Source organism: Oreochromis niloticus, linkage group LG19, assembly GCF_001858045.2.
Source record: "Oreochromis niloticus isolate F11D_XX linkage group LG19, O_niloticus_UMD_NMBU, whole genome shotgun sequence".
In the NCBI taxonomy this organism is placed as follows: Eukaryota; Metazoa; Chordata; class Actinopteri; order Cichliformes; family Cichlidae; genus Oreochromis; species Oreochromis niloticus.
In genome coordinates, this window is record NC_031983.2 from 75476 (window position 1) to 87500 (window position 12025).

Below are 12025 nucleotides of genomic sequence, written 5' to 3' on the forward strand. Positions count from 1 at the left end.
ATCAATCTCGTCTTTACCTTCGCATCCCAGAGATTCTCGCCCGAGCCTGTACTGCCAGTGTGACAAGTGAGCTCTCCAACTCTCCCTATTGCCGCTTTTTACCGATTGTTTGGTATCTTCCCCTAAAATTTCGTTTTCCTTTGTCTCGTAGATCCACCCTGCGTGCGCCGATTACCCCTTTCCCTCCGAGTGCATGTCAGACCCCTTCCCTGGTTTCCCTCCATTTATTTATCACTGTAAACAATCTCCCACCCTGTGTAAATAATCCAGACATTGTAAATAAAGAGCACTTTCTGCGTTCCCTGCGTTTCTGTGTGTTCTGCCATAGAGTCCGTTCGTTCAGCCTAACAATGGAAGTATGTAGTAAACAAAAAAAGTGTGAAATAACTCGAAACATGTTTCATATTTTACATTCTTCAAAATAGCCAAACTATGCTTTGATTACTGTTGTGCACAGGCTGGGCATTCTCTCGATGAGCTTCATGAGGTCGTCACCTGAAAGGGCTTTCAATAGTCTTGAAGGAATTCCCAGAGATACTAAGAACTTGTTGGCCCTTTTTGCCTTCACTCTGCGGTCCATCTCATCCCAAAACATCTCGATTGAGTCAGGTGACTGTGGAGGCCAGGACATCTGGTGCAGCACTTCATTATTCTTTTTGTTGGTCAAATAGCCCTTACGCAGCCTGAAGGTGTGTTTGGGGTCATTGTCCTGTTGAAAAATACAACAGGCCAACAAGTAAAATCAAACCGGATGGGATGGCTTGTTGCTGCAGGATGTTGTGGTAGCCATGTTGGTTCAGTGTGCCTTCAAGTTTGAATAAACGCCCACAGCGTCACCAGCAAAGCACCCCCACACCATCACACCACCTCCTCCTTGCTTCAGGGTGGGAACCATGCATGTAGAAACCATCCGTTCGCCTTTTCTGCGTCACACAAAGACGCAGCAGGTGGAACCAAAGATCTCAAATTTGGACTCATCAGACCAAAGCACAGATGTCCACTGGTCTAATGTCCATTCCTTGTGTTTCTTGGCCCAAACAAATCTGTTCGTATTGTTGCTTTTCCTCAGTCGTGGTTTCTTAGCAGCTATTTGACCATAAAGGCCTGATTCACACAGTCTCCTCTGATGATGTAGAGATGTGTCTGCTACTGAAACTCTGTGTGGGCTCTAATCTGAGGTGCTGTTAACTTGCAGTTTCTGAGGTTGATGAATTTATCCTCAGCAGCAGAGGTGACTCTTGGTCTTCCTTTACTGGTCCTCATGTGAGCCAGTTTTGTTGTAGCCCTTGATGGTTTTTGCAACTGCACTTCGGGGACACATTCAAAGATTTTGTAATTTTCTGGACTAACTGACCTTCAGTTCTTAAAGTAATGATGGACTGTCGTTTCTCTTTACTTAGATGATGGTTCTTACCATAATATGAGTTCTAACAGTTGTCAGATAGAGCTGTCAGCTGTGTGCCAACCCAACTTCTGCACAACACAGCCGATGGTCCCAACCCCATTAAGAAAGCAAGAAATTCCACAAACAAACCCTGACAGTCACACCTGTGAGGTGAAAAAATTTCAGGTGACATCATGAAACTCACTGAGAGAAGGCCAAGGGTTTGCAGCGCTGTCAACAAAGCAAAGGGTGGCTACTTACAGGAATCTGAAATATAAAACATATTTAAAGTCATTTACAATTCAGCAATTTGTCAAAAAAATATATATCTATATAAAAGTATTTCATATGAGATGCTAAAATTTCATCATAACCTTTCACATTTTCAACCATATTGGAATTTTCACCATTATGCAAATTGGAGACAGTCAAGCAGAAGGCCTGGATATTTTAAGACAGACTGACTATATCTGTGTGTATGTATAGCAAACTATAGTTATGATAGTTAGACACTAGAAAAAGGTGTTTAAAAGGATGAGCATCCCTGCACATTTATGAAGCTGGAAGCTTCTTTCAGGAAGGCTGCTCTGCTTTTTCTTCATGTGATTTGGCAGCAGGAACAAGAGTACCAGATTGCAGAACAGCTCGGTGAGCCATCTGGGAGGGTGAGGTGAGAGCAGCGTATAGGCTTCATACACAAAGAGCAACACATTCAAACATGAAACTCAAAAAATGTGCACAGATGTGTATGTTAGATGACAAAAACAGCAGTAGTGATGTGAGGAACACCAGTTTTAGACCAGGTTGAGCTGTATGATGAATGATGAATATCCATTTAAATGCACAATAATTGATTACACAGCAGTGGGGAGTAGACTTCATCACAGTAGATGTCTTTCTGAAAGTGCTGTAACTAAGTTTTAAGAATATAATTCACCCACTGTTATCATCTTCAATGCCCTGTACCAACAGCAGCTACCTGAACGCTACTCCAACAGAGGTTGATTATCTTGTTAGTAATTTTTAACTCTTTATTACGTATGACTCTGGATACTGTAGCTCCTGTGAAAAAGAGAGCCTCAAATCAGAAGTACCTGACTCCGTGGTATAATTCTCAAACACGTAGCCTAAAGCAGATAACTCGTAAGCTGGAGAGGAAATGGCGTGTCACAAATTTAGCCTGGAGAAATAGTTTGCTGCTCTATAAGAAAGCCCTCCGCAAAGCTAGAACATCTTACTATTCATCACTAACTGAAGAAAATAAGAACAACCCCAGGTTTCTCTTCAGCACTGTAGCCAGGCTGACAAAAAGTCAGGGAGCAGTTAACTAGTAATGACCTTACGAACGTCATCACAATTAAAAATTTAACCATTAGAGAAAAAATTACTCAATTCAATAAAATGTTCATTTAAATTTTATTTATACAGCACCAAATTACAAAAACAGTCATCTCAAGGTGCTTTATATTGTAAGATAGACCCTACAATAATACATACAGAGAAAAACCCAACAATCATATGACCGCCTATAAGCAAGCACTTTGGTGACAGTGGGAAGAAACCTCCAGCAGAACCAGGCTCAGGAAGGGGCGGGGCCATCTGTTGCAACTGGTTGGGGTGAGAGAAGGAAGCCAGGATAAAGACATGCTGTGGAAGAGAGACAGAGATTAATAACAAGTATGATTCAGCAGAGAGGTCTATTAACACATAGTGAGTGAGAAAGGTGACTGAAGAAGAAATACTCAATGCATCATGGGAATCCCCAAGCAGCCTACACCTATTGCAGCATAACTAAGGGAGAATTCAGGGTCACCTGATCCAGCCCTAACTATATACTTTAGCAAAAAGGAAAGTTTGAAGCCTAATCTTAAAAGTAGAGATGGTGTCTGTCTCCTGAATCCAAACTGGAAGCTGGTTCCACAGAAGAGGAGCCTGAATACCGAAGGCTCTGCCTCCCATTCTACTTTTAAATACTCTAGGAACAGCAAGTAAGCCTGCAGTGCGAGAGCGAAGTGCTCTAATAGGGTGATATGGTACTACAAGGTTATTAAGATAAGATGGGGCCTGATTATTTAAGACCTTGTATGTGAGGAGCAGGATTTTGAATTCAATTCTTTATTTAACAGGGAGCCAATGAAGGGAAGCCAAAACAGGAGAAATCTGCTCTCTCTTTCTAGTCCCTGTCAGTACTCTCGTTGCAGCATTTGGAGTAACATTATTTACAGCTACTTTCAGTACCACTGATATTCATTTAGAATTTGAAGAATTATCTGTCAAGTTTCAGAGCTCATCACGGCACAGAAACAGCTTTAGTGAAGGTTACAAATGACTTTCTTATGGCCTCTGACAGTGGACTCATCTCTGTGCTTGTCCTGCTATACAGCGCAGCATTCGATACTGTCGACCATAATATCCTATTAGAGCGATTAGAGCACGCTGTAGGTATTACAGGTACTGCGCTGCAGTGGTTTGTATCATATCTATCTAATAGACTAATTTGTTCATGTAAATGGAGAGTCCTCTTCACACACTAAGGTTAATTATGGAGTTTCACAGGGTTCAGTGCTAGGACCAATTCCGTTTACATTATACATGCTTCCCTTAGGCAGTATCATCAGAAGACATAGCATACATTTTCACTGCTATTCAGATGACACCCAGCTCTATCTATCTATGAAGCCAGATAACACACACCAATTAGTTAAACTGCAGAAATGTCTTAAAGACATTTTTGACCAGTATATGTGCTTCAATGCACATATTTCATTTAACTTTCTGGCACACACAAGGCTTCCAGCTCAGCACCTTTGCTTTCTCCATGGCCAGCTGTCCAGTTGACTCCTTCCTCCACTGCCAGTCTCCAGCATCACTAAAGAAAGAACAGAGTTCACATGTGTGATTCCTTCCACCTGGCCTCAGCCTCACTGGCACTGCCCCTCTAGCCCACTACACCACCCCTCCACTGCAGTGGAGCGAAAGATTACACCCCTGCCACACACACCCCGACTGAGGCCGGACCTACTCCCCCAGGTCAGAAAATCGGGCACAGCCATCTGCACCCCCAGCCTATGGATCATCTGCATTTAAAGGGCTGTAAAGCCAGATACCACCGGGTGATCCGGCGTTGGTATCTTTGAATGTAGTGGAGCCATTACAGCAGCACATGGTCTGGTCAGAGGGTAAATGAGCATCCAAGGAGGTAATAACAAAAAGAGTTGACCGCACACCAGATAGCCAGGCACTCCTTCTGGACTGTACTGTACCTCCTTTCCCAGTCTGTCAGTTTCTGGCTGATGTAGAGAATGAGGCAGTCGATCCCCCTTACCTGCAGGGACAAAATGCCCCCCTGCCCTGTGTTCAAGGCATCCGTCTGCAGGATGAATGGGAGGGAAAAGTTAGGTGTGTGGAATAGTGGCTCCCCACAGATAGCCATTTTCACCTGCAAAAATGCCCCTCTGTCCACTGGACCAGATCTGGAGCACCCTTTCAGGTAAGATCGGTCAAGAGGCTGATTAGGTCCGAGAACCAGGCACGAACTGGTGATAGTAATCAGCCAACCCCAGGAACTGTCTCACCTCCTTTTTGGTCTTGGGGAGCAGGCAGAATGCAGTAGCTGCTATTTTCTCCATCTGTGGACACACCTGTCCATCTCCCAAGTGGTACCCCAGATCCTGTACCTCCCTCCATCCAACTGCACATTTCTTTGGGGTGGCTGTGAGCTCCACCTGCCTCATGGACTCTAGGACCGCGGCCACCCACTGTGCATGTTCCGCCCAGATGTCACTGTGGATGATCACGTCATCCAGGTAGGTGGCAGCATATGCAGTGTGTGGCTGCCGCACCCGGTCCATGAGGCGCTGGAAAGTGGCCAGGGCTCCTAACAAGCCGAAGTGTGACAAATTGGTACAACCCGTACGGAGTGGAGAACGCCGTCTTTTTCTTAAATTCGCAGACAGGGGAATCTGCCAGTAGCCATTGGTTAAATCCAGTTCGGTGAAAAATTAAGCTGTCCTAACCAGTCCAGGAGCTCATCGACCCGGAGCATGGGGTACACATAAAACCGTGACACCTCGTTCATCTTGCGGTAGTCGACACAGAACTGTATAGACCCATCTTTCTTTACAACTAAAACTATGGGGCTACACCAAGTACTGTGCAACTCTTCTATCACTCCCATTTTCAGCATTTCAGTTAATTCTTTCTGAACAATTTGTCACTTCTGGGCCCTAGGGAGGAAGAGTGGAGATAAATGGATTAGTGTATGCTCTGCAAGGGCAGGCCTAGGAGGCTTCCTCCTCAGTGCCAGCCGGCTGGTTACGGCTCACCACTCCCTCTGGCCAGGCAGCCAGGTGATCCTTCACGAGGGTAACCGCGGCTTCCAGGCTTCCTGGTCTGTGGCAATGGAGCCAGCGGGCTGTTTCCCTGGGCAGGCCCTCCACAAACTGTTCTAGGACCACCGTTGCCAGCATCCGTGTGTTCCACTCCAGTGTAATTACTTACACCTGGCTCTTCGCCTCCCTGGCACCATCCAGAGACCACACCCCTGCGACATCCCGTCTTCCTTCTCTAAACCCATCCGGTTGCAGCAGATGGCCGCCCCTCCCTGAGCCTGGATCTGCTGGAGGTTTCTCCCCGTCAAAAAGGGAGTTTTTCCTTCCCACTATCACCAAAGTGCTGTCATGTGTAGAGGCTATGATTGCTGGGTTTTTCTCTGTATATCTCTTATGTAGGCTCTACCTTACAATATAAAGTGCCTTGATGCGACTGTTGTTGTGATTTGGCGCTGTATAAATAAAACTGAATTGAATTATCTTATCCTCTTATGTTCACGTCAGTGGAAAAATAGAGGCACTTTGTTGGTAGCATTAATCAAATATTCAACCCAATACAAACAAAACAAAACAACAAAAAAAACCAAACAAACCACACAATGATTCCTCACAAAATATTTAATAACAGAATAAAAAACTGGTTACAAGCACTGTTGAATAATATGAAGCACTTCTTCCTTCTTAATTCTATAATGTACCAATATGTAAATCCTACATGTCAGAGTTTACCTACATCGTTAAAATGAATACATCTATCTGAGGAAAGTTTGCATAACATATATTCTACCCTCTCTCTGTTGCTGAAAGACCAGGTGTGCTCAAGAGATGCAAGTCATTGGACATGTTGCATAAATTATTAATAAATGCATACGGTTGGATTATGGGATTTGAGACAGGCATTGCATAGGCTTTTCTAAAGGGATACATGCATACATATTATAGGACTGAGTAGAACAGTGCAGCAAGGAGCAATACCACACAAGTTATTGTTGATTCAGCATACAACGGAACACACATGATAGAAACACGGGTGTGTTGTGTTACTATGTAACTTCTATGTGTGGTACTAAGTACAGCCCATTAACAGTTTCTATATAAATCCAATTTTTAAGGCTTTGTAACTGGATGCTTTAATTATATGTAGTACACATTTTCTTCATTTTTGTGTAAAGCTGCTACATGAAGCAAATATATTGTTGATCACTCAAATAAGTAACAGAAGAATAAAAAAATCAAATAAAAAACTCCACTGATAAACTAGTGTGAAGCACAGTGGAAGTTCAAACTTGACATTAATGATCAGCAAATCGCTGTCAGGGGTGACACTGGGTTCATAGCATACCAGAAAAAGTAGGCTTTTGTGGCATGTGGCCCACATTTTTTTTCAGGTTTCATAACCAAAAATGTTATAAACACTAGATGACTCTGTACATATGGTGAGCCTCTTATTGTAACCAGGTTCTTATTGTAACCATGATATGATAGAATAAAAAGTAAGAAATCGTGAACTGAATCATAATCAAGACTTTTCTATTCAAATCAGAGGGGTATATATGTAGTTTTACTGTTTAAGTCAGGTTTCACCATTTATTTTTTAGAAATGTCAATTATGTTAAAAGTTGGACTAGAATGCACACTTTACACACTTCAGCAGGGCTTGCCACTTGATAAATGTAAATAAATTCTGAGAAATTACATAAAAATTTAAATCAGGAGAGAAGTGATTTCCAGCTCGACACATCATTAAACATGAACACTTGTCCAGCACAAAAATACCCATCCACCCTTTGGCACATTTTACTCCATTCTGACATCATCAGTGCACTGAGCTGTAGATTCTTTTGTTCTTTATTAAAAGCGAGGCCCACTTCTTTGATCAACTGCAATGGCCTGCCACCTCTCATTCTCAGTTATTTCAGATGTTGTCCTAAGAAACAGATAAGATAAATGGAACTAGATAAGCATGACATGACCTGGAGACTTTTTAAGACGGTATTAAAGAGTCCATGTTCCTCCCCAGAAGTCAGAATACAAGGGCGGTCTAATCCAAACTACTGTATTTACTCCAAGAGTGACCACCTTTAGCTATTCTGCTTTTATGACAAATTAAATGAAAACATTACTGTGAAAAGTGGCCTTGACAGGTATGAGATGAGCAGAGCATTAGCGTGACGATCGACACAGGAACTGTAGTCAGCTGCACTGATGATGTCACAACTTCACAACACAAGCAAACAGTAACCGTAATGAAGCAAAAAACAGAAAAACCCAGACTGTCTGCAAATATAATAAAAATGTTCTAAGTGAAGTTAAAAGTCCTGAAGCTTCAGTGGAAAAACCTTGAGTTTGTTTACAGGGCATTTTTTTTCTTTTACTATAAAGGCTGTACTTTGAGCCTTTAATCTCCCTGTTGACTCTACCTTTGGCCACCATTAGAAATAAAGCTTTTAAATTGTGAAAAGGGTTTATTTGAGGAAATATGGTAAGATATTTGTCATATAAAATGTATAAACGCCAAAGTACTGTGCCTAGCACTGCTGCTATAGTCTTTGGTTTCAGCCTTCTTGTTCAACAATTCTATGTATGAACTGCGACTTTGGCTTATCGTTGTTTTAATTTCTAAATCTCTCTTTGGTGGATTTAAATGGTCAAACTAAAACAATTCCAGTCAGTCTCCAATCAAATGGTAAACAAGCACTGATCCACGTCTCCTCCAATTTGTCAAAGTAAGAAAATTAGATTTATGCGAGTCTGGTAAAAATGATACTACATGAAAAATAAAAGAATCAAACTAATCTAAAAGTCATGAGCTCAAACTCAAAAGGATGTCAGGGCTATGTGGAATGTATTTTACAGATGTTAAGCTTTCTGTTGTCCTGTCTTCATATGTACTTCACATCTGTAAATGATAAGATTAAGAATGACTGCTGTGCCAATTAATACTTCTAATGGTAATGGTCAGTTTTATACATGGTTAAGAGATCATGGTTTCATATAGTAAAAAACCTTAGAAGGCATTTAACCATGCAGTGCAGAATGCAAAATGTTGTTTGCATACACACATGATGCTCTAGGTTGTGCTGTTCTTATAGACTAGATCTGTTACAGAGAGATATGCACTGCAGACTGATCTGCAGAGTTAGGGTAGACTGATTCTGTGGTCTAGTACAGTTACACATGATCTTCAATCACAGGGGAATGTCGGGTCTTAGGTTCAAGTCAACATTTCCTACATAATCCACAGCCCATCATAGAGTTTTCTGTTGTCTTCTGTTGTCACAGGAGATCTTCTATGTGGGTGGAGGTCCTTCGTAGCGGAGCATGATGTTGAAGGATCGGGCAAAGTTGTTAGAGAGAGAGCAGCTATTGCCTTCATCCATGAGAGGCAGCAAGAAGGCCAGGAGCAGCAGAGCGAGGAAGAGGAGCCACAGAGGAAGAGCCAACCGACAAACCCGCTGCAGCAATCCAGGTTTCTGCTGATAAAGAAGTAACACAGTGTTACTGGAACACATAGTTAATCAAACAAGTTAATCCCCATTGAGACATGTTAAAATCACCAACTATACAGCACTAAAATGCATGCTTGCAGCCTGGCACAAATAATGCTTCTGGCCTATTCATAATGAATCCATTTGGAACTCTCAAAGCTTAAAGAACAAAAGAACTCACAATGGACTTCAGGAGGTACAAACAGGTTCACTCTCCTCTCATTATAAATGGCAAACGAGTGTAATTTGTCTCCATTTTCAGGTTTTTGGGTACCCACATCTTTGCCAATCTTACCTGGACCCACAACATCAATTCCCTGGTAAAAAAGGACTATATTCCAAATATATATAATGAATATATCCCGTCTTAACAATTAATCCGTTTGGAACTCTCAGAGCTTAAAGTTAGGCTACTTTGACTGAGAAAAACAGTTGTAGCTAGTTGCTAATAGCAAAGTCCCATGATGGTGCCTCTGTAATGGAGCAATAGCATGTCCAAGTCTACCCTTAAATTTTGGTGAAATTCTAATATTTTTGGTTTTTAACTTTGTTAGGTAGCACATTTGCAGTTCATGAATACTGCTTGCTAACCAAGCTACCCAAGGCTGCCAGCAATACTTGATAACAGCACTGTACCATCAATCATCATGCCTGGTTAAAAACAAACAAAAACAATAAAACAAAACAAGGTGACGGGAGCTAAAATGTCATCTAGATGCTTCAAAACTGCAGTCTACCAAAGACTAGTTGACATCACAGCACTCATACCCATGTTTTATTCATCTTTACAGTCTACAGTGTTTTTATTAGTATCTGTGACGTGAATGACAACAGTGATATGGTTCTGTGATCATTCATCAGCGCTTAAAAAGAGAAAACCTGTTAAAAAAGGAAATTTGCACCATCCCAAGCAGAAAGCAGAAGACGGCTCAGTCACACAGTCAGAAACATCACACCAGAGCAAAATGACTCAGCTCAGGCCTCTGCCTCTTTTCTCTCAGACTTGTTATTCTCTGAATCATGTTTGCCGCCTACATCTATCTTTCACCTTCTGAACACTGTATCACCCAGCCTCACTGGTGGCAATTTAAAAACAACAAAACTGAGGTCTACACAGTGTAATACCAGGAAAAAGGCAGAAAAATATTTAAGATGCTTTGTATTGGTGTGTAATATAAATAAAACTTCCCAAAATATGCCACTGTTGTACTTCCTCACATGTCAGATGTCTGTGTACTTTACAAGTAACAATTAATCCAGGTGGCTGAGGGACAAATTGATAGAAAATGCATTAATGAACTTGAATTAAGTCTTTGATAATGATGATGATTATGAGAATATGCACAATGCCTAATCAGCCACAATGGTTTTGTGTTGGGCATCATTGTGATTCACATGTTATCTTTTTTACTCAATGAAATATTTCTCAGTGTGAAAATTTTGTATAGATTATGGTCACTAGTTACCATTTTTTCAACTTTCTGAAAAAAATATAATAATAGCAGCTCCTTCAGGACAGTAACTGCAACTGACCAAATGTAATAGCACTGCAGTGGTCTGAAAGGCTTTTCCAATATGTGGCTATTACTGTTAAAAAAGATAGTTGGATGCATCTTTGGTCCACTCTTCTTTACAATGTTGTAGCACTCCACCAATCAGGACAGTATGTTTGCCAGAACTAAGCCACTCCCCCAGTAAAAGACATATGACAGCCCATCTGGAGTTTGTCAGAAGGCACTAGACCAGGGGTCTGCAACCTTTAACACCCAAAGAGCCACTTGGACCCGGTTTTCACGCAAAAGAAAACACTGGGAGCCGCAAATACTTTTTGAAATCTAAAATGAAGATAACACTGTTTAGATTGTTTTTTACCTTTGTGTGAACAACTAAAGTAAGTAAGTAAAGTTTATTTATTAAGCGCTTTTCACAGACAGGCAGTCACAAAGCGCTGTACACAAATATTAAAATAAACAATACAATCAATAGACATTATACACAATGTAAAAGATCAAATGTAAATAATGTAAAGAATATAAAATACGTAGATCAACAAAAGGCTTGTTTGAACAGAAAAGTTTTTAACTGCTTTTTTAAAAGAATCCACAGAGCAACTAAGGTGTGTTGCTTATAAAATCCATGAAGTGCTACAGAGAAAATTACATTTTATTTATGTAATTAACACATTTTGAACTCTTAAAGAAATATAACAAAAGGAAAGACACCCAGCTGAACTAAAATGATCCATGTAGCAAACAAAAACTGTTGTGAGCCGCCACCCTTTTAAAAAGTAATTGGAAAAAAAGCACTATGCCGCTAAAAATAATAGATATTTGCAAAATTCTGCCTAAATATCTATTTTACCTTGTTAATGTGTGTGGCGGGGCGTGGTCTGCAGTGCCGCTGAATGGGAGTCGGACGTACCTGAGCAGCACCCGCAATCACGCCTCGCCGCCTTAAAGTCTGCGCTATCTGTGCTGTTGTTGGTAGGCCTATATGTCGGGCTGTGAGCTGAAAAGCTACAGCCGGCTGTATGCGTACAGCAACCGTGTGTGAAAAGTGGTCAATAAAGAGATGCTGAAAAGCATGTTCATGCAAACATCGTCGGGTCTGCCGTGATATGTTTACAATGAGACTTCTGGTCCCGAACCTCTGCGCACAGCGTCTGCAAATCGGGGCTTTCATCTTTACGCAGGACTGTAAGCTGTCATCTGTGAGGCGTGAGCGTGTTTGTTTTTAACATAGTTCACGGTGGAGAACAGCTGCTGACATAATGTGGATCCGAAGATCCATAATTGGCCTACCTGGGGTTGAAAGTCTCGATA

General features: G+C 41.5%; 1 protein-coding gene across 2 annotated transcripts in view; it reads right to left on the minus strand.

The window, feature by feature from the left end:
* Window positions 1-6318: 6318 nt before the first annotated feature.
* syne3 (spectrin repeat containing, nuclear envelope family member 3) overlaps window positions 6319-12025 on the minus strand; it is a 47874-nt gene continuing 42167 nt past the window's right edge. The window contains exon 18 of one of the 2 annotated variants that reach the window (XM_005464750.4): window positions 6319-9188. In XM_005464750.4, coding sequence (XP_005464807.1) covers window positions 9006-9188 — 183 coding nt within the window. In that variant the 3' untranslated portion in view covers window positions 6319-9005. Of the gene's footprint in view, window positions 9192-12025 lie in introns of both variants that reach the window. The other variant, XM_005464749.4, reaches the window with a different exon arrangement.